This window comes from Nicotiana sylvestris, chromosome 7, assembly GCF_000393655.2.
Source record: "Nicotiana sylvestris chromosome 7, ASM39365v2, whole genome shotgun sequence".
Taxonomy (NCBI): Eukaryota; Viridiplantae; Streptophyta; class Magnoliopsida; order Solanales; family Solanaceae; genus Nicotiana; species Nicotiana sylvestris.
This window is the reverse complement of record NC_091063.1, coordinates 74,569,240-74,592,548: the sequence shown is the minus strand read 5'-3', so window position 1 is coordinate 74,592,548 and position 23,309 is coordinate 74,569,240. Positions and strand designations below refer to the sequence as shown.

The 23,309-nt window shown below is 34.7% G+C and overlaps 2 protein-coding genes and 1 non-coding gene across 4 annotated transcripts; 1 reads left to right on the top strand and 2 right to left on the bottom strand.

Annotated features, from left to right (window-relative positions):
- Positions 1-818: 818 nt before the first annotated feature.
- Positions 819-891, bottom strand: TRNAA-AGC (transfer RNA alanine (anticodon AGC)). The gene has a single exon. It is a non-coding gene; the product is annotated as a tRNA-Ala (tRNA).
- Positions 892-3,043: 2,152 nt separating this feature from the next.
- On the bottom strand, positions 3,044-5,235 carry LOC104249035 (21.7 kDa class VI heat shock protein). The gene is made up of 2 exons (XM_009805404.2): positions 4,811-5,235; positions 3,044-3,617 (listed from the first exon to the last, which is right to left on the bottom strand). Exons 1-2 carry the CDS (start codon positions 5,112-5,114, stop codon positions 3,376-3,378), a joined length of 546 nt encoding a protein of 181 aa, XP_009803706.1. The 5' UTR covers positions 5,115-5,235; the 3' UTR covers positions 3,044-3,375.
- A 1,274-nt stretch (positions 5,236-6,509) lies between these two features.
- Positions 6,510-13,849, top strand: LOC104249037 (formin-like protein 5). 2 transcript variants are annotated; one of them, XM_070151084.1, is made up of 6 exons: positions 6,510-7,455; positions 8,253-9,379; positions 9,454-9,653; positions 11,229-11,464; positions 12,405-13,311; positions 13,453-13,849. In XM_070151084.1, exons 1-5 carry the CDS (start codon positions 7,294-7,296, stop codon positions 13,284-13,286), a joined length of 2,607 nt encoding a protein of 868 aa, XP_070007185.1. In that variant the 5' UTR covers positions 6,510-7,293; the 3' UTR covers positions 13,287-13,311; positions 13,453-13,849. The 2 variants fall into 2 exon arrangements, with proteins under 2 accessions (XP_070007185.1, XP_070007184.1); XM_070151083.1 differs by having other exon boundaries at positions 6,511-7,455; positions 12,405-13,304.
- The last annotated feature ends 9,460 nt before the right edge of the window (positions 13,850-23,309 follow it).

Sequence of the window (23,309 nt, the reverse complement as noted above, 5' to 3'; positions counted from 1 at the left end):
CAACCCAATTTAGGATAGTTTTCTTATTGCAGTAGTAATCCACTAGCTTAGGGTCTTTCTAGAATTCACGAAAAAGGTGATTGTCTATCCAGACAATGACACCTGTCCTAGTGTCAGTATTTTGTAACATTAAGGAATAGTACTAAGTTGTCTATCATTGATTGGTTTAATACATGGTCACAACTATAGGTCCCTAGTATATCTAACACAGCAAAATCAGTGTAGCATCATCTTTTATGAAATCAAAATCGAATTTCCTATCTTCCTTTATTTTACTGCATTTGTTATTTTTCTTTTAGTAGTTGTTTTGCTACACGCTCTTGATACTCAAGCTCCGCCCCGACTCTAGTAGGTTATTTTCTTTTGTTTCTCCTTTTGAAGTAGTTTTGATTGTTAAAAGAATAAAAATATACGTTACCTTGAGAAAGAAAATTTGAACTCAATAGCTCGGGGTTAGTTAGGTTAATCGAGTTAGTAATGTTTACTTGGGCCCAATATTATGAGTAAAACGGAAATCTTTAAAGTGGTTATTGATAAAAGACTAACAAATAGTATAAGCTATCTTGCTATCTTGAGAAAGAGACTTTTAAATTTCAATAGCTGATTGTTAGCTAGGTTTAATCGATTTCGAAATCTTTACTTTGAAGTTGGAACTAATGTTATCATATTGTATATTATTCCTTATACGGTAGATGTAGAAACCAAATGAACTCGCGCTCTTTTTCGGTGGAAAAAAAATGGAGCAATTGCCTGAAAATTTCGCTCTCCCATCAGTCTTTTGCATTGGAACGACACACAGAAATAAGAAAAAGTTCGAATGGAGATGCGGGGTATCGATCCCCGTACCTCTCGCATGCTAAGCGAGCGCTCTACCATCTGAGCTACATCCCCAGTTGTCAATATGCCCCTGTAAATATTAATCAATATTTCTTCATAAAGCTTTTGATCAATCTCAATAGCTTAACATGTAGATTATAGTTTGACTTAAACAAACTTCTATCTTTTTCAAGCATCTTTTAGTAGCTCTCTTTGGATTTTCATTCGCTTGCTAGTGTGTGGTGGTGGTTAAGAAAGAATTAACGAAATGATCATAAAATATTGTTAATGCATGATCCCAACCATTAATATGAATATGAATTTGGCACTTGCAGCCCCCTAGAACTCCATTGGGGCAAATTTAGTAATGCTCGCTGTCACTGGACAGTGATTTGAAGTCTCGCTGTCCTAATTGAAGGACTTATATAGGTAATAATATGTCTCTTGTTCTTGTCATCGTTTCGTGCAAACAAGAATCAAATTGAATTTCTTAGGTGATATGTATAATATCACAACCGCAAATTTGATGCTCCAATATATGATATAATATTCTATCAAGAGAAAAAAAAAAAAAGATAGGCGGACGGCCGAATATATAGGTAAAGTGAATTAAAAATCTCAGCTGCACTAATTTCGTTTCGATCATAAATAATTTACTAACTAGTCTGCATCTCACACTTATAATAAATAAATAAATAAATAAATTGTTACTCCCTTCGGTCCAAGTAATCTTTTGGCCTTTTATTTTGATCCAAAATAAGTGCTCTTTTATATAATCAAAAATGAATTAACTTTATTTTTTCAATTTTTTTCTTATTTGCATAGCCCAATATGTCAAATTAACAATATACAAATTTAATTACGGCGAAATACATAAACGGCTCCTTTAAGTTGTCCACAACGATCAAACAGCCTCCTCAACTGACCCATTTACCATTTAAATACTTCAAATGACTATTAAGTGTATCAAGTAAACACATGTTGTTGATGAGGCATACGCGTGTTTGCAAACAAAAATTTGAGCGCATGAAGTCATTTTTTAGCCTAATTTTATTTTTCTTTGAAAAAAAACCAAGAAACCTTAGAGCACCGTAGTAGCTAGCTAAAACAGCTGCAACTAAATCTTTCTTCTTCCTTTCTTCTCTAAACCACCTCAACCCCACAGTCAAACCGTCATAGAAGCGAGGAAAGCCAGCCATTAAAGCTCGAACTAAGCACCGTAAATTACCAGAAACTGCAACCTTTCACCACAAAACTCTATTATCCGTGACCTTCAGAGCTCCGCCTAGTTCCGTCGACCTAAAATTAGTTCCAAACCCAGCTGAAAGAAGCATCAAAAATGTTGTTGCTGCGAAAAACCACAATTTTTTGGTCAGTCCTGTCACCCTCATCTCTACCATAAGAACACAATTTCTCCACCCTCTTTCATCTTCATCAGCGGACAATTTTAAAGATAATTTTACACCAAAAATAATAAATTAGAAAAAAAAAGTGATATAAGCCCAAATTCTTAATCAAGAAAATAATGGAGAGAGAAGAATGAAGATTCGAATAGATCATTTTTTTTAGCTTTGCTTGGAGAACGAATTTTCCGGTGATAAAGATCACATAAGAGGAGCTTTTCCGGCGAGGTCCATCAATGATCCCTTAGTGGGTTCTCTATTTGGCTAATCTATGTTATTTTATATTTGTATAAGTTTTAATTTATTGGGTGGATTTTGTCAAAGGCATGGGATGAGGGATGGGAATGGGAGCAAAGAAGAAGATGAAAGGGAGGGGGGAAAAGAGAGAGGGGGGTGGGTGCGTGAGGAGGGGGATAGCGCTCGTTTTGATAAAAGTAAAGGAAAGGGGTTTATTTTTCTTCTTTAGATGTATTTTCTATTTTTGTTAATTATATGTGTTTTTTTTATTATAAATTATACGTATCGTACTTTAATTGGCTCATTTGACTGGTCATAGACAATTGTAACTCATGCATGTGGTCTGATGCACTCGGATGTTTAGTTGATACACTTAATAGTCACTTGAACTGTTTAAATAATAAATGGGTCAGTTGAGGAGGCTGTTTGATCGTTGTCCAGGAGTGTGCCAAATAATAAAATGTCACTTATTATGGATAGCAAAGAGTAACATTTTTATGACAAATACTCAATAATATAAATTTAACGACATATACTTTGATACTAAAAAGTTACTAACCATAGGAAAATCAAATGAACGGAGTCGGTGGATTAATGCCTGGGCAATGTTTATTTCCTTTAACAGTCAAATCTGCTCTATAAGATTTACATTGTTTCACATTTAGATTTAAGCAGGTTTCTTGTTTATCTATGAATATAATTACATATATGGAATCCTTTTTTCTAGTTTCATCTACGAGCTGAAACTGTGCTTGTTTTGCCAGTTTACTCTCTCTAAAGTTGACAGACTAAACCTGTGTAGTAACATGTCAAGCATATACTAACATGAATAATCCGTTATATAAAAGATTACATTTTATACATCGATCTCTGTATTAAGCAAGCTCGAAATCTTTATTTTGCCCCGTTAATTGCTCCCTCAAGGTACATCATCATTTGGAGGGGTCTTTGGAATCTTAACTTGTAAGAATTTGTGATCGCCACTCAAGAATGCCTCTGTTTTTCTCCAATCTGCATTTTCAGGCAGTTCAATCCTCCGAACACAGCCGTATTCCCACCAATTTCCAGCTCTCCAGTCCTCTTTTTGTTGCCTCAACTGGCCACTGACCACTAAAACTTTCCCATCTTCAACACAAACACGAATGTTACCCTTACCAACTCCTGTTTCAGATATTAACACTGTTAATTCCTATCGCAAGCCATAAATATATGCAAGTATTAAACTTCTTGAAATATCGCTGAAATAATCCTTATTCCCAAGTCATCTCATTGAGGACAAGGTTTCTTTGTCTCAGCGAATAACTAAAAGAAACTATGAGTTAAGTAATTATACCTACAACTCCATATATATAGAGGCTAATGTTTTGTGGACCTGCATCCAATGGCGGAGCTAGAAATTCTACAAAGGGTGTTCAAGGTTTTAGATATATATATTTATAAAAAGTAATTTTTGTCGGGAATAAACCCCGTAAAAATAGTATTCACGGTATTAATGATAAACACAAAATACTAAGTTATGGTTAAATCAACAAGAATAGAAATGCAACAATAATGACACCAAGATTTTACGTGGAAACCCTTCTGAATAAGGGAAAAACTACGGCCAAGAAGAGCAACTGATATCACTATAGCGAGGAATTATACACTATGTAGTAACGAGTACAAATACTCCTAAGACCACTACACACTCAAAAGAAATAAACATTTTTTTGCCTTTTCCACCTCACTACAATATCTCTCACACTCTATTTTTCTTCACAAACTATTTTCTTATAGTTTATGGAATACTTTGCTCTCTCTTTTCTCTCTTTTCTCTCTTTTCTCTTTTTTTTTGGTGTGCTGAAATGAGAGTTAAAACTCTCATTTTATAGCCAAAACCTCACTCTGTAAAGCCTATAATATTTGACAATTTGCACACCCTTTTCACAATTTCAACAAGGTTGGCTACCAAACCAAACCAAGTCAATAAAATTGGCTACCAAATCATACAAATTCAACAAGGTTGGCTACCAAACCAAACCAAGTCAACAAAATTGGCTACCAAATCATTTGAATGAGATGGACACCATATCAATTTTTGACCTATATACATAGTATAATTTTCCGACAAGCTTCTTTCTATATATGTGGGTACACCACTGCCTGCAACATAATTGTTGCAGTTTTTGGCGGACCATAAAATTCTCAAATAAGATAGACCTCATTGCTGATTTAGGATGGATTTTTGAGTTTAAACTCTATTATTTTCTGGTGGAACCATATATGCATATATAAAAATTAAAATATATACATACATAAAGTCAAACAAATTATGAATGTAGAACTTGAAAATAAATAATATTGGAAGCAGTCACCTGGTATTTCTGCTCTCAATAGATAATCTGTCTCTGTTTGTGACCAGTCAACTGTGCACTGATTGGAGCTGCGGGCGTTGGACAATAACACATCTGAATCAAATTCCCACAGTGGAAATGCATCTGAAGGATCAAAGAATTTTCCGAACAATAGTGGACTAAACAGCGAACCTTCACACAAGAAATCTGCCTTGTGAGTTGTTGAATTCATGAAAGTTACAAAAACATCTTCTTTTAGTGGAACACACCATTTCTGTGGGGTTGCTTCTTCAAATTGAACTTCAATCTGTTTGTAACTAGTCATTGAAAATTCAAAGAATGAAAATGAAAAGAAATTTGTATTCTGTTAATAATGCTGGACAGAGAATTTGAGACTTCAATCCTCCTTATGCTATTAGTCTATCAGGAGGTGCCTATAGCTAGGCAGAGAACAAATTCTCGTGGAAAAATGTGCTGTAAAGATAAGGGAATATATTTCTTATCTAGAAAAATGAGAAAATTACTTGTGCAACACCACAGTAAATGAGCGGCAATCGTTGAATTGATATGACGTGGCATAATAAAATAGCTAACTGTTTGTCTTATAAGAGTACTTGAAGTCCCATGACCTATAAAGTTGTTGACATGTAATCGTGATATTACGGGTTTAAGCCGTGAAATGTGAATACAATTTATTACAAAAATACAGAGTAAAACTGCGTATAATAAATCCTTGTGATTCGGCGCTTTCTAGACCCGCACATAACGAGAGTTTAGTCACCGGACGACTGTCATCTTTTAAATCATGAGGTACAAGGTCAAATTATTCCATGAATATGAATGATCTGGTAATTCTTGGTTTGCATGCTCCTTTTCAATTTCTGGTCTTAATTAGCCAGGGACCTTACTACGAGAGGGAAGTCCATTTCCGTGGAGTCCAACATGATAGTGTAAGAAATCTTTACATGGCCAGTGCATGTAATATGTCTTTATTAACATTGCGCATAAGAATTCTTTAAACTAACATTACATATATATATATATATATATATATATATATATGCATTATTAATGTAGTTTAATTGATGATAGCAAGTTAGTTTACTAGATTATAGGTTAATAATTATAATATCATAGAAATTAATTCATAATTACTTTATAAGTAATTTGATTGTATAAATATTATTTTATACGTAAGGGAATAGAAGCCAAACTCTTGTAAACAATGAAAAATAAACATAAAAATGTAAGCCATGTAGTGAATAGTGATGAAGTGAAGTGTGAAAGGAATACTTGAAAGTGGATTAGGACGTTGATGATTGTCATGACCAACATATTTTCTTTCAATTTTCTCTGAGATTTCTTCATTTGTGGAATTAAATAAGCTTTAACTAAATGGCATTTGCATATCCACTTGGTCCAAAAAGCAGATGGTATTTGTCAGATTCATATTGGAAAATTCATGTCCATAGCAGGTTGGAATCCACTACTCCTTTTGAATACTGAAAAAAGCCACTTTAGGAAAGTGGACTAACGCAAGAAATTATAATAGTGTTCATTCTTTAATATTTGGTAAAATTTAAACACATTTAAATATACATATAAAATATATTGAAATGACTTCATATATATCACATAAAATATATATACTACACACCAATTATCATCTTAAATTGTGACCCTCTTTAACCAAATAAATAAATAAAATAAGGTGCATGGACTGTATAGAATTTTTTCATAATAGTTACTACACCTATAACATATGAAATAAAATGAATCACAGGCCATACATGGATCTCTTCAGCGTCATTGTCGCATTCTATTGCAAGGGAAATTCAAAGATTTTTTTTAAAAAAAAAAAGGAAAAATGGATTGAAGAAAATTATGTAGAATTACACACAGCAAGAAAAATGCAAAACGATTGGTAAATTTTGTTACAGCATCTCCTGAAGAACACAAATTCACTTTTTTCACCCAAAGAATTTCTCGGGTCAACTTCATGCCCCTCCCTGACCCGCACCCATTGCATGTATAGTTAATTGTATTTAGCCTTTTGCTTGATCTGGTTTCATATACAAAACCCCAAGTGAAAGAATTTATATTTCTTTTTTCTTTTTGGGTGCGGGGCCTAGTCTTTGAATGACACGTTACATTGTAATGTGATTATTCTTGTTTGGTTTTGGGAGGTGTGTATTGAATTGACGAGTTTTTAATTTGATCATTCGCAAAGAAAGCTTCTTGATTTTTATTTTTATTTTTTGGATTTATGGAGTGTTGTGTTTGATGCCACTGTATTAAGTTTTTGCATGAAAAATTGGAGGTGAAGTCACAAAGATTCTTGTAACAAAATTTGTGATTAAGACATTTAGAAGTGTGAATTATTGTTTCTTTCGAAGATTTGTTAAGAGTTGGTAGGTAAATTCAGCAAAAAGTTGAGCTTTTTGTGGCCTATTAAGTTGGGGTTTATCTGAAATCATTCATGAAAAGCATTTTCTACTTCTTTGATGCTGATTCAAGGGCAAATGGGTGTGAGAGTAGTAGTTCATATCTTTGTAGTATTCTTTCTGCTTTTCACTTTGGTAGCAGCAAATCCTGGAAGCAAAAAGGACTCAGAAGATCATTTACTTGCCAATCTCATTAGCTTTGTGGAGATTAATAGAGACGTGGTACTGAACTTTCTTATTTTCTTTTGAGTTTCAGTCACTCTGATATGCAATCAAATGTTCCTTTTAAGAAATTTACTTAATTGGTCTTTTATTGTTCTTCGGATAGGATACCTCTTCTTGACTAGCATTAAGGAGAAGTTAAGCATTACTTGATCCCTTGTAGGAGTTGGAGTTCTTGATGTTCAGTTCTTATGTTGTCGAATGATTTTCATGCCATTCAGTTCGTATCGATTAATGAGAGCATTTGCTCTTCTCTGATACTAGGACGGCCTATGCTTGATATTTCAAAGTTTTATATCATCTAAAAGGGCAGTCCGGTGCACAAAGCATCCCGCGTTTATGGAGGGTCCGGGAAAGGGCCGCACCTTAAGGGATGTGATGTAGATAGCCTACCCTAATGTAAGCATTTGTGGCTGCTTCCACGGCTTGAACCCGTGACTTTTAGTTTACTCGGAGACAACTTACCTGTTGCTCCAAGGTTCCCTTCTAGTTTTATATCACTATAGCCTTTCCAATTTTGATCTTTCATGTCTTTGCTTCCTTCAATGGCTCTTTATTGCTTTCCTGCTGCCAATTTTCCTTTATATGGGTCTAGGTTTATCTATCATAACCAAGCACAAATAAACCCTTCAAGTTCCCTGTTGTTCCAACTCGCTTGGACCTGGATTAGCATCCATAACTCTCACCTATGACTCTCCTGAAATTAATTTTTGGTAGATGTTACTAATAATTATTTGATCTATACATGTTTGAGAATGAGCATTCATCACAAAGCTTGATCAAATCTCCTGGTGCAGGTTGAGCTATTGTGGTTGAACTGTAGGATAGAGTTAATACGTGCTAATGAAGCTGTTGAAGATCTTGAGTATTATGTTGCAAAGGAAGATTCAAGTGGGAAAGACGAAGTCCTTCTTGACAGTAGGTCAGAAAAACATAAGCATGTCAATGTCATGCATCCGCTGGTTAAGCAAGCCCTTCTAGGTTGTTTGAGGGAAAAAAATCTCTTGTTTCTTATATGCGGAGAGGAGAAGGGCTCGTCAAATTGGTATACCAAGTGTGTGGAGTGTCTCCTTTCCTGGCACCGAGCTCCTAAACGGCGAAAACTGAAAGCAGCTGCTAATCCACCACCTGCTCCTCCTAATTCAAAGTCATCTAAATCAAAAGATGACAAAAACTCAAAAAAGAAATCTGCAGGTAAAGGGAGTATGAAAACAAGCACTCCTGTGGTTCCTATTATTGCGGCTGCTGCTGCCGCATCTGTTCTTATTGCAATCCTGTGTATATGCTGTTGTTGTAAGTGTTGTAGGAGATCGAAAAAGGGGTTGAATGATGAGAGACCTCTTCTTAGCTTAAGCTCGAGTGACTATTCATCACATAAGTCATCTGCTTTAGGAGCTTCATTCAGTAATCATTCAGTCAATTACAATCCCCATGACGATTCTAAGATTGAGATTGGAAGGACGGGCCCCACTGGAATGCCTCCGTTGAAACCTCCCCCTGGTAGGATGATTCCTTCCGAAGCTCCTGCTAAGGCAGCCCCAGCCCCAGCCCCAGCCCCAGCCCCAGCCCCAGCCCCAGCCCCAGCCCCACCCCCACCTCCGCCTCCAGCAAAGCCATCAACTCCCGCACCACCTCCACCACCAGTTAAGCCTATTGGGCCACGTCCCTGTGCCCCTGGACCTCCCCCTCCACCACCTATAAAGCCTGGTCCTCGACCACCACCTCCAGGCAGTGGTCCACCTCGGCCACCTTCGACGGGCTTGAAGCCACCTCGACGTTCTCCTGCTGTTCCAAATGCATCCGCAACTGGCGCAGAAGATACCGATGCTTCCAAAACTAAGCTTAAGCCTTTCTTCTGGGATAAGGTTCAAGCCAACACTGACCAATCAATGGTTTGGGATCAAGTCAAGGCAGGATCTTTCCAGTAAGTCTATTCTTTTCTTGCTTGAATGCAGCTTTGAATTGTTTTAATAATAGACAGTGAATATCCTTTAACAGGTTCGATGAAGAGCAAATAGAGAGTCTATTTGGATATGCCTCTGCTGATAAAAAGAAGAATGGGTCAAAGAAAGAATCCTCCCAAGGTGCTTCAAATCTATATATTCAAATTATTGATCAGAAGAAAGCACAGAATTTATCTATTCTTCTTAAAGCCTTAAACGTGACAACTGAAGAAGTTTGTGATGCACTGAAAGAAGGTGATCATCTGTTCCTTCTTTCACTCCTTCAATATGTAAAAATCAAAGAACCACTTAAAAGAATGTCCCCTTTGGCACTATATTGGATAAAAACCTATGTTGTACCTTATTGACTATTGAAAGTTTCCCTGATTCAGAGAACTGAATGATTATCTAGAGGCGTCTACGATCATTTGAGATCATTAACAGATAAATAATGTTTGCATGTGATTGCTTTAACATGCGTTTAACTGAAGAGAAGAATCTATGAAAGAGGAGTGCGCAAGATTCATCTGCACATTCCCCTCTCAAGTGTTTCAAGATTTTTGGGCCAATCTTTCTTTTTTATTTTTACTGGTTCTATAGTAATTCAAGAAAAGCATTGTGCTTAACTTATTGTCCATTTTCCATCTCCTTCATGCCAATGATTGAACATTTTTAAAGGTCGTCAAAGATTTAATTCTAGTTGTATGTCATGCTTCTTTGGTGAACTATTTGCATGCCTTAAAATACATGGGCCAATCTAAGCTATCAACAGCGTGTGTGGACCCGACCAGGTATATAGATTGCTCTCTCTGTACCTATTTGAGGTAAATCACGCTATCAACCTCTGCTTCATTCTTGATCCATAAAGGTTTATTTGCTTTTGTTTTCCATTGTTAGTTGTCAAAATGTTCCGGGAATTGTTTTTCCAAAAGCCTAATTACATGCATGTCATGCTTACTTATCACATGAGTTTTTGCTTTGTTATACTGCCTCACAAACTAAAACGCCTTAATTCACTATTGCAGAGATTAGTTGATATTTTTTAAAATGGAACATCACATTAATGATTGATATGAAAGTGTACTCAAATGTGAAACTGAAATAGTTGAAACGGTGTTTCTCATTTAGAGTAAGAACTATGTAAACTAGTGTTAGGTTTTGAAATTCGAGTCATTGGGGAAACTTCCCAAAAAGTAGATAAGTAACTTGGGAAGGAAGGAGTTCTACTATTGATTGATGTTGGTCAATTTTCTTTTTTATATTTTTCAAATAAGTGCTCTTTGCTTTATTAATTCAGCTAGAAGTGTGAGTGTGTGACATTGCCTTTTCCCCTTTAGTCTACGGAATCTAGTACTTCTGGAAACTCCCTTCCAGAGTAAAATCATGAAATGTATTCAAGGAAAAGATATCTAGCCTTTCTGCATTTTGTCTACTTAGATGACTGGTTTTTGTTCATGTGAATAATTGTCCATGCGGCACCCTTTAACCTTTTCTGCATGTACATGTACTTTCAGAGCAGCTTTACTACTGCAATTAGCATTTTATCTGCAAAATCACATTCACTTTTGAGGCTTTGCCGAGAGCCTTACCTTGAAATGGTTACATATTCTAAACCTAATGTCAGAATAAAAATAAGAAGTAGCAGTTTCGCTTAGGGTAGCACAATCACAATGATTATACTGTCAACATACGGTTGCTATTTGCTGTCAATTGGTAAAGCATTGATGTGCTTGTATGTTAATTAGGGTGATATTTCTTAAAAGTGGAATGTCGTTTGTTGTTAAGAGTTTGTAGCTACCTAAGCGTGACTAGTGGTTTAAATTTACTCAGGAAATGAGCTTCCTTCTGAACTCATACAAACTTTGCTTAAGATGGCACCAACAGCGGAGGAAGAACTGAAGCTAAGGCTCTATAGCGGGGATCTTTCTCGGCTTGGGCAGGCAGAGCGGTTCCTGAAAGCATTGGTTGAGGTTCCATTTTCATTCAAGAGGCTAGAAACGTTGCTTTTCATGTGCACTCTTCCGGATGAGGCATCAATTATTAAAGAATCATTTTCCACCTTGGAGGTGAGATATTGTTTTCTTGATTACTATCCACTTTTGGGTAGTAAGAGTGAAAATTATAACTTGTTTGCGGTTTTCAAATTGGAAGAAATACTCTGAAATTCTCTAGAACTTGTGCTTCCAACATTTTGTCAACCCCCCCCCCCCCCCATGAAGTTCACTGTTTCCCCTGTTATATGTTATCAGCCAAAACCCAAAGTAACCTTTAGAAGTAGAAAAGATAACCATACCCGACCTTGGTTGAAAGATATATGGAAATCCACCTGGGAAAGCGCCCATAGTTATCATAAATGATGCTGATACTAGTAAGAAGAATGGGTTTGTGAATTGTGCATTTGCACAAGGCTTACTATATAACAGGTGTTGCCCTGCATTTTACTCTGCTTTATTGTAGTTGTTACCTGATTATTTTTCCATTCCCTACGTTGAAATTAAAGCAGAGTTATCATGAAGCTTGGAATATCAAATATTTTATTTTGACTTTCATGATGGAAAAATAGCAGGAGTATTTTGAAACTTCACTTAACAGTACTGAAAATATGGTCCGCCCGTACTTTTAGTCAAGCTTCTATTCAGAAGGTTAACTCATTTGCTGTATGCAAGTGCGACTCAGTTTTTGATATCAAAAGACACACTTCATTTTGAGCTAGTGATATATGGTTTGATGCTTATTCTTTATAGCTGATGAAAGTCCGATGAAATAGTTCTTACTATATAAAACATAGAGATAAATTTTCCAATTTGAGAATATACATTGTTCACTTGCAGGGCAACCGGTTTCTTCCTTACACATGTTAACAATATGGTCTGCATCTGCTGAATGCACAATTTATGCATTAAGGATTTTCTGAAACACTACTGCTCCAGACTTATGTTTGTAGAAGTTCAGTTCTTTAAAATTCCTTTATCATTGGTATTTGATGCATGTTCTATTGTGGTCCAGGCTGCTTGCGCAGAACTCCGGAATAGCAGGCTGTTTCTCAAGCTCCTTGAGGCTGTTTTGAAAACAGGCAATCGTATGAATGATGGAACATTTCGTGGTGGTGCACAAGCATTTAAACTTGACACGCTTCTGAAATTATCGGATGTAAAAGGAATAGATGGGAAAACTACATTGCTGCATTTTGTTGTTCAGGAGATAATCCGCTCAGAAGGTATACGAGCTGCTCGTGCTGCCAGGGATCAACGGAGTATGTCTAGCATCAAGTCCGATGATCTACTCGAGGATTTGCCTCAGGATTCAGAAGATTACTATCGGAGTACTGGTTTACAGGTTGTCTCCGGTTTGAGTAGTGATCTTGAAAATGTGAAAAGAGCTGCAATTCTAGATGCAGATAACTTGACAGGCACAGTGGCCAAACTTGGCCATGCACTTATAAAAGCGCGTGATTTCCTAAATTCAGAGATGAAGAACATAGATGATGAAGATGGGTTTCACCAGACCATGAAGAACTTTGTGCAGAATGCTGAAGGCGAAGTCATGTCGTTGCTTGAGGAAGAAAAGCGAATTATGGCTCTTGTTAAGAGCACGGGTGATTATTTCCACGGAAATGCTAAGAAGGATGAAGGTTTGCGATTGTTTGTAATTGTAAGGGATTTTCTGGTTATATTGGATAAGGTATGCAGAGAGGTGAAAAATGCTCCAAGAAAGCTAAATAGCACACCAAGGAAAGAACATGTAGCCGTTACAACTTCAGAATCCACTCTTTCACCGCGACCTGATCAATCAACCCATTCACCACGACCTGATCAGCGTCAGAAGCTCTTTCCGGCTATCTCAGACAGGCGAATTGATGATTCTAGTTCGGATGATGACGCTCCTTGAGTACATTTTTCCCAACAGGTACAAGGTACCTAGCTCTTTTTATTTGTTTCCCTTTTGCTTTCTTCTATTTTGCCTAGCAATAGGAGACCTTCTAGGATGTTGAGGATAATATATATCCGCTACCTAGAGTACCTTATTTATTTATTTCATGTTATGATTTGCTTAGGGATCTGAATACAAGTACAACAACAACAATCATGCCTCAATCTCAAGCAAGTTGAGGTCGGCTATATGAATTTGTATTGTCCATGTCGCTCCATTTAAGCCCGTCTCAGTCCAATAACTGCTTAGGAATCTTAGAACATGGGCTAAAATATTCTTTCGTTATAGAACCGGGGCGTGGTAACATGGAAGAGATTGACTCGTTGCTTGGTAGGCTAACTTGAGCGGAGCAGAGACCTGAGAAAAGCTATGCCTTCAGAGATGATCTGCTACATGGCTCTACATCAATGTACCTAAAAAGTAGCTAGGATCATTCAATTTATTCTTTGTAATTATTTTTTGTCAATTTTGTGCTGATAATTCTTCATTCGAATGGAAGTAGCCTGTGCATTATTTATTGATCGTGTTTGCAAGAGAGAAGATGTAAATAGTTTGTTCCGCCACAGTCGAGCACCACTTCCAGACCAACATTCGCATATCTTTTTGGGTTTACTTTGAATCTATCGCATAGGAAGCCTTTGTTGTGATAGCGATCAAAGGTTTTACTATAAGATAACTGCATGGGAAGTTCTTGGACTTGTGGTTATATCTATTATCTAAGACATCAATTTTTTGAGACACTTGAAAACTTATCAATTTTTAAGACAAAAATGTTAATATTGGAGTAGGAGGGACGCCTTTATGCTTAGTATTAATGACATAATTTTCAAAAATCCCAAAGTTTTCTTATTTACATAAAGTTTCCCCCTCCTCCTCCTCCCCTTGTTCCTCCATCGCTCCTCTCTATCCTCCCGCCATACCTTATCCTCAAGCATTTAGGGAGATGTTTTAAACATAGGGTAATTTTCGTTCCTATACCATATAGGAAACTATATTACCAAATATGTTCATAATTTACATATTACCCTTCATGCTAATAGTATTTCTACAAAATATGGATCATGCATTAAATAAGGAATCATTGTAGCTGTAGGCTTCCTTATTTAGGCGAGCTAAAATTGGGGGATTAAATATTCTTCCAGATCTGCCAAACGCAAATCACTCACATTAATCTTTTTTGTCAGTTTCATTTCAAATTTAGCGTCTCTACATCAAACAGAATTATTCTTCTACAATTCAAAAACGAATTGATCATTCTTCTACAATTCAAAAACGAATTGATTATTCTTCTACAATTCACAAATCAAAAACGACTAAATCTTCTACAATTCTTCTACATCAAACGCATTTATGTCCAAATTTCAGTAATACAAAGCAAAGGAAAAGAGAGTAGCAATTCCACCATTAAAAAGCTTTGAAGCTTTGAATTCAAATTTGGGTTTTCAAAAATTATTATTTGTTTGGATTGGGTGTTGTTGCAAATAATTGAGAATATGATTTGGAGTTTATATCTCAATTTTGAGGGGTTTTGGTGAAGATTAGACTTGATTTTGGCTGAATTTCGGATTGAAACTCGAAGAAGAAGAAGAAGAAGAAGAAGAAGAAGAAGAAGAAGAAGAAGAAGAAGAAGAAGAAGAAGAAGAAGAAGAAGAAGAAGAAGAAGACGACGACATGACATACATTATATTGCAGAAATTGTAGAAAAATAGTAGATAAATTGTAGAAAAATTGTATTCTATTGTTTATTTATTTTTCTTTTATTCATTTAACTATTGTATGAAAGTTGAACAACAGTGTATAAAAATTATATTTAAGTGGTATTATATTGTAGTTATATATAATTTAGTAGAAATAATGTACGAAAATTGTAGATAATTTGTAGATAAGTTGTATAATATATAATTAGTTGTATGAAAATTATTTTTAGTATGTATAAATCAGATACAAAATATACAAAAGACATATTGTATAAAATTTGTATGTAAGTTTTATGTTATTGTAGTTGTATTTAACTAGGTAGAAATAATGTGTGAAAGTTGTAGAAAGTTGTAGATAAGTTATATTCCTCTATAACGGGAGATGTTGACATATCAAGTAACTTTAGTGTTCCAGACGAACATGCATGAAAATAAAGATAAATTCTGTTATGAACAGTTTTTAGATATTTTATAGATAATCTGTAGAAACATTGAAATTATGTATTTTCATATTAATTTATCAAATGATATGTAGTTTTGTTGTAGATTAAATGTAAAAACAAGCCATTGTGAGTCTTATTTGACTAATTCCTCACATTCAACATATTCTACAAATTCACGCCTCTTTAAATACAATACAACCATACTTTCTTGAATTTAAAAGTATAGCAATATATATAATTTAAAAAACATCTTCTCCTCTACACAAGTTAGCTCCAAAACAGACGAAGTGGAATAACAAGCTCCCATCAAAATTTTTAACACAAAAGCTCAAAAATAAATAAACAACAGTCTACAATTTTTTTACAATTTATCTACAATTGCTGCAATATAATGTATGTCATGTCGTCTTCTTCTTCTTCTTCTTCTTTTTCTTCTTCTTCTTCTTCTTCTTCTTCTTCTTCTTCTTCTTCTTCTTCTTCTTCTTCTTCTTCTTCGAGTTTCAATATGAAATTCAGCCAAACCAAGTCTAATCTTCACCAAAACCCCTCAAAATTAAGATATAAACTCCAAACCATATTCTCAATTATTTACAACAACACCCAATCCAAATAAATAATGATTTTTGAAAACCCAAATTTGAATTCAAAGTTTCAAAGCTTTTTAATAGCTTTTTCTTATATTACTTCCCTCTTTTTCTTCCCTCTTATATTACCGAAGGAACCCCGAAATCATAACCATCAAAAGTTATTGTTGTGTATGAACTTTGAAGATTTAACTTCAATTTTGACTGGTTGTACAAGAAAAAACCTTGATTTTGGACGTTAATGGTAGATGGTTTCAATTATTTTTCTGGTTTTAGCAGAGAGAATAATGGTTTGAAACGTGGGTGTGTGGTGATACATGAGTGAGGGTGTGGGGTTGAGAGAGAGAAACGCGGGGTGGAGATTTGGAGGAATATACGGTACCATAAATTTAAGAGTGATATAAGGTACAATTAATGTACAGTTAAAACACCTTATGGTATAGAATTGGTAATTAGGTATACTAAATGTAATTATAGCAAACCTTAAACATTGAGGGTAATATAGTTTCCTATATATGGCATAGGAATGTAAAAAATCCTTAAACATATGTGGAGATGTTTCAAACATCTCGAGGGGTGTTTTGCAGAATGCTCATTCTGGGGATGTTTCAAAATATCTCGAGGGGTGTTTTGCATAATACTTACTTTGTAAAATTTCACATTTTTTTCTTTCTCTCGCATATTTTAAACCACTAGGAAAAAAAAAGGAAAAAGAAGAAGATGATGAAAATGAGTTGAAGAGGGAGGAGAAGAAAAAGACAAGGAAGAAAATGAAGAAGAAGACGATGATGACAGAGACGAAGCAGCAGCAACAACAAAAGTTGAAGAGAAAAAATAAAATAAGAAAGAAGAGTAAGAGAATGAGGAAGAGAAAGAACAAAGAAGGAGAAGAAGAAAACGTAGAGAGGAGAAAGAAGAGGGAAATGAAAATTTAAAATAATTTGATTGGATGTTGCGTTTTTTAAATTTTTGAAAGTTTTAGTATTTATCTACAATTTTTCCTATTTTTAATCTAAGCCATATCCCCTTTAATCACCCTTCTTTTGCTAACCAAAAAATGTGTCCCAAATTCTTATACAAGACTTCAAAAGTCTTTTTTAACTCATTCTTCCACGTTTCTTATTTGGTAGTAAATACATATGTGGGGAAGCTCTTCAAAATTCTTCACCATGGCTATTGGTTTTATAGTAGAGGAAAGAGAAGGGGGGGTCGTAGAAGAATAAAAGGAAACGTGTGAGAATTTTTGAAAATAGAAAAATGGGTCTTGAAAGGCAAAAAAGGTGACAGGTCTATAATTATGACATAAAGATTTCTTGAGACAGAAAGAAAATGACAAAAGTAAACTTGTGTTTGAGAACAAACTTGAGATCCACTATTCTATTGTTACTAACTAATTTTCTTTTCTTATCAACTAGCATAAGCAAATTAAAGATGATAGAAAAAAAAATTATAGATATATTTCTTGTTGTTTAAACCAACGTACTATAAATAAATAAAAAAACTGGAGAATCGAACAGTCAAATATTTTGTGAGGTTCTTCCAAAAAAAAGTATTTTTGTGATTTTTTGGTAAAATATGTCATTTTAAAGAAATTAATCTTTTATGATTAAATGAAATACACTTAAAGTATTGGGTAAGATGAAGGTGGACGTCCATATATGAAGAAAAGACGGGAAAGTGAAAACAAGAGTATATATATAATATATAGGTTAGGGCGGTTATAACTCCACAAACCATATGTTGAGTCAGTTTGATTAAGTATTCAAAACACTCTACAACTGCACTTTGTGTTTGGAGTGAATATTCATCCAAAATGTTGGGTGCAGATGAAGAACCAAATAGTCCAGAAGGTGGAGGAGTTTCATCCTCATCTTCAACTCCATCACATATCTCGCCTCCTCCACATGAAAATGGAGCCTTTGATCTATCTTGTCCCGAGTCCTTCACTCAAATTATGGAGCAACAAGAACTTGTTACTTCTGACGCTTGTTCCACTAATTGCGCTGAACGTAGAAGAAGCCGTAATCCTACTGAAGAAGAAATTAATAACGACATAGTAGAGGCAGTTTCTGAAATACGTGTTGATCCCCGGAGATACTATTCTTTGTTTGGTCTCAACACTTCTACTGATGATGAAGAAGAAGAAATTAACAATGCCATAGTAGAGGCTGTTTCTGAAATACGCACAACTAATGTTGGTCACCGGAGATACTATGCTTTGTTCGGTGTCAACACTTCTACTGATGATGAAGCAGAAGAAGCGCAGCAACAGAATGAAAGAGGACAAGAGTTTGGAAATCTTGAGGAGGAGGAAACAGGAGAATCACAGGAAGAAGAACATACAGAGAATGCAGGAGACAGAGAACATAATACCAATCATCAAAATTCTGAACAACAAGAAAATGGAGATCATAATGACAATCAAGATACTGAACAACAAGAAAATGGAAATCAAGAATCTGAACAAGATATTAATGAAGGTGACAATGATGAAAATCAAGAAGAAGAAAATGACAATGAAGAAGAGGAGGAGGCAGAGGTGGACGAAGAAGAAAAACGAAAAGCAGATGAAAAAGGAAAACGTCCAATGTCTGAAATCTGCAAATTAAAGTTCATAGTGCCTAAATTTTCCAAATTTGAAAAAGGAGGACCGTCCTATACCCCTGAAGGAGATCAAACTCAAGAGAATGATAATCATGATCAGTTAAACAACGAAGATCAGTACAATGCTGATGATGAAGATGAAGATCTTCAGGTTTTGGCGATTTTGAAATCAATCTGGCATTTCAATTGCAACAATGGGTATTTCCCATATCCTACTTCAGATGAACTACATAATCACATTATGGATTCAGTTCCCAACTTGAAAATTCTTGGAGAGGATTTAACTAATAAGATCATAGCATTAGAGGATAATTTCAATACAGTTAGGGATCTAGACGGAGATAATCCCAATACAGATCGTCCTATTCATCGAGAAATTTTCGACTTGTCTATGCGATTATGGGGTAATTCTGAAGACCAAAATGGTAATGTTGAACAACAAAATCAGGAATTATATGATGTGAATATAGAGCAAAATAGTAATGCTGATGATCTTGAGGGCTGGAGCTGGTGATAGCTGCTGATACTTTTCAGACATTACTTTTAAACTTTCTATATATGTGCAGTTCTGACTTGGAAAGATGGATTTTGTCAATTAGTATAATATGCTATTTTTAGAATAGATGAACTGATTGCGCTTTTTAGTTCCCTTGATAATGGGCTTTTTTGTTAAACTGTTTCACTTTCCACTTCTGTTTGATAATTTTTCTTCCTTTTATATAATGAAAGATACTACTATTGTTAATGCTTTCAAGGAAAGAGATTGATGACGATACTTAGCAAAAGGTTTAGGAAAATTTATTAATCTTTCCTTGTTAATCCGTTTGAAAAAGATTTCGCATATTTTTACGATTGAAAATATTCAACCTTAGGGTGTGTTTGGTACGAAGGAAAATATTTTCATAAAAAATGAGTGATTTTATCACTTATTTTTCCTTGTGTTGATTGGTGAGTGAAAATTTTTATTTTAGGAAAATATTTTTTAGTATTTGCTTAGAGAGTACAAAATATTTTCTAGGAAAATTATTTTTTATGCTACTCTCCTCACCCTCTTCCCTAAGTCTCTATGTTTCCTATACTCTTCCCCTCCCCCTCCCCCCCACTCCAAATACCCAACATTTTCATGATTCTATTTTCTTCAAAAATTTAATTATTCTTCTAAAATTTACACAAACTCAAAGGAACTAATGTGTTGCTTTACTTTTTTTTTTACGCAAAACAACATTGAAATTTGTGCTCCATAACTTTAAAAAATTACTCTTTTTTTGTTGAAAAAATAAGTACTATTTCTACAACATGAAAATAAAGTATTGATTTCGTTGAAATGAAAGATATACTTTTTCCACATCATGAAAAAAATAATCTCATTTTGTTGAAATGAAAGAAAATATTTTTCCTACATCATGAAAAGAAAATACTTTTTTTGTTGCAATAAAAGAAAATACTTTTTACTACATTATTTTATTGAAATGAAAGAAAATACTTTTTACTACATCATTATGTTGAAATGATACTTAGCAACCACGTCCATTGTTTTTGAAAATTACTACTGGAAATTGTTGCTTCCTGATTGTTACTATTTGATGCTACTCGTTCTCCCTTTCTAGAAATTCTTGCTCCCTGATTGTTACCATCAAATGCTGCTTTTTCTCCTCTTTTTCCTTATCGTATTTTGTCTCCCTCGTCTTTCTTTCTCATCCCTCCTCCTTCTTCTTCTTCTTCCTTTTTCTTCCTTTCCACCTTATTTTGAGCCGAGGTTCTATCGGAAACAATTTCTCTATCTCTCCAGGTAGGGGTAAGGTCTGCGTACACACTACTCTTCCCAGACCTCACTTGTGAAATCATACTGGGTATGTTGTTGTTATTGTTATTTTGTTGAAATGAGAGAAAATATTTTTTCTACATCATGAAAAGAAAGTATTTTTTTGTTAATATAAAAATAAAAACTATTTTTATATCGTGAAAAGAAAATACTCATTTGTTGAAATAAAAAAATACTCTATCTATAGCATGAAAAAAAACTACTACTACTAATATTTCTATTTAGGGTATGGGTGGGGTGATGGTGTGTTATGCCCCGCAGTATTACGTTGATGTTAAGCTCCGCAGTAATATATTATGATAATGTTACCCTCTGCAATAATATATTACGATGTTGTTACGCCCTGCAGTATTACGTCGATGTTACGCTCCACAGTATTATATTACGATTATGTTATGCCCCGCAGTATTATATTACGACGAAGTTACGCCTTGCAGTAATGTACGTTGAATTTGTCGTAAAATAATTGACATCAGTTCAAGGACAAGATTACTTGGAGATTATAAGTATTATGCTATTTCAAACAAGTGACGAGTAAATTCGTGAAGATAATCAGAGGGTAAGGAAATCAAAGAAAACGAATTTTGTCTAACTTGACTTGGAAAGATGGATTTTGTCAATTAGTCTAATATGCTATTTTTAGAATAGATTAACTGATTGAACTTTTTAGTTCACTTGAAAAATGTAATGGGGTTAGGGAACATGAAAGGGCTTTTTTTGTGAAACTGTTTCACTTTGCACTTCTGTTTGATAGTTTTTCTTCCATTTGTAGAATGAAAGATACTACTATATTGTTAATGCTTTCAAGGAAGAAGAATGATGACGATACTTAGCAAATAGTTTAGGAAAATTTAATACTTTTCCAGTATGTTAAAAAAAGAAATGATATATTTTCATAATTGAAAATAATTAACCCACATGAATAACTTTAGTAGATACTAGATATGTAATGATCATTTTTAATAGCTCTCACTTTTTTATATTGGAAAAGTAAATTTACTTCTGGATGAAAAGAAATAATGGCAGAGTGAAGTTTGCAGGTCTATTTAGTGAAAATATATAATGATCAGGAACAGTATTTGTGGTCATTTTGAACGTAAATTTTATTGACAAAATCTTTAGTTCACTCGAAAATTGTAATGGGATTAGGAAACATGTAATGCAAGGGTGTTTTGGTTAAACTGCATGTTTCCGTTTCCACTTCCACTTCAGTTTGATGTCTATTCTTCCATTTATAGAATAAAAGATACTACTATTGTTAATCCTTTAAAGGTAGGAGAATGATGACGATAGTTTGCATATAGTTTAGGAGAATTGGACTTTATGCAAAATAATTTGTCGGGGTTGAAGAGATGCTCATAATTAATCCTTTCTTATTTCCATAATACAATAAAAGTAAAGAAGGTCAAAGCCTTATGGCGTTCACTTGTAGAGAAAAGACTAACTTCAAAGTGTAGCAAATGTTAGCCAAACTGTCTTTACCGTGAAAACAAAATGCAAAAAGGAAATTGGTTTTAATGATCAAACAGTTCGGGGTACCAACCTTTTAATTATTGTAGATTATCCTTTTAGTACTTGATATTTTGCATTATGAGAATCTAGGAATTATATATAAACAAGTTGGGGAAGAAGAGAAAGGATAGGAGAGGCTCAGGAACCGGGGAAAAAGGGAATGTGTTAGGGTTTAATTTTTGTAAAAAGACGAAAAAGTCTCCCATATTACTGTGTTCCAATAAACTGTTAGGGGCATTTTTGTGAAGTCAAATATGTATACAATGCTAACCTACTACAATTACTTAGTAGGAAAAGGTTGATTAGTTAGTCTTTTTTTTTTTTTTTTTTCTGTTTTAGGTGTTTTGATTTAGATGTTTAATATTGTCTTATTATAATTAGAACTAGCAATTTTGTTATCATTTTCATTCAAGAAGAAAAAGATGAAAGAGGGTAGGAGAAAATGCTAACATATGTACGAACTTATTAGACATCTATAATGGCTCGTATAAGTAGCTTTAGTAGGTATTAGATATGTAATGATAACCTTTAATAGCCGTCATTTTGTTGTATTGAAGAATGTAAAGCTTACTTTTATCTGAGAAAGAAATAATAAAAGAATAGAGTTTGAAGTTCGCAGACCCATTTAGTGAAGAGTTTAATGATGATGAAATATTTCTTAACAGTCTGAACTTCAATTTTCTTAGACAATATTTTTCCAATTTTCATGTCGATGACGCTCCAAGCTTTAGCTTATATACCCCTATAAGCTTTGGCTCACTCGCAACCATAATGTTTTTAATAATCTTAAGGATCCTCTCAACCACTCTCAAATAATTCATCGTGCTGCTGAATTTTACTTTCTTACCCATCAATCCCCATCACGCAAGCCTTCAATCCCTCTATATATAAAATGGAATCCGCCTGCATCAAACTTCTATAAACTTAATACTGATGGCGCAGCCTCCACGAAGCCAGGAGCCAATGGTATAGGAGGGGTTATCCGCTCCTCTACTGGCGAATGGAAGCTAAGTTTCTCAGGTAACATTGCATTTGCAAATAGCATTCAGACAGAACTCGATGCCTTACTCTATGGATTACGACTCTCCTTACAATATGGTTACCAACCGCTAGAAATAAATATCGACGCCAAAGAGGTAATCACCTTATTACAACATGATCATCCACAGTACACTCACTTAATTCATGATTGCAGGTGGCTACTATAGCAGCTGGGTGATCCCATCCTTAGCCACACTTACAGGGAGGCCAACGTGGTTGCCGACGCACTAGCTAAAAATGGATCACAGCTAACCCCTGGAGGCAGCACACACCTTTTT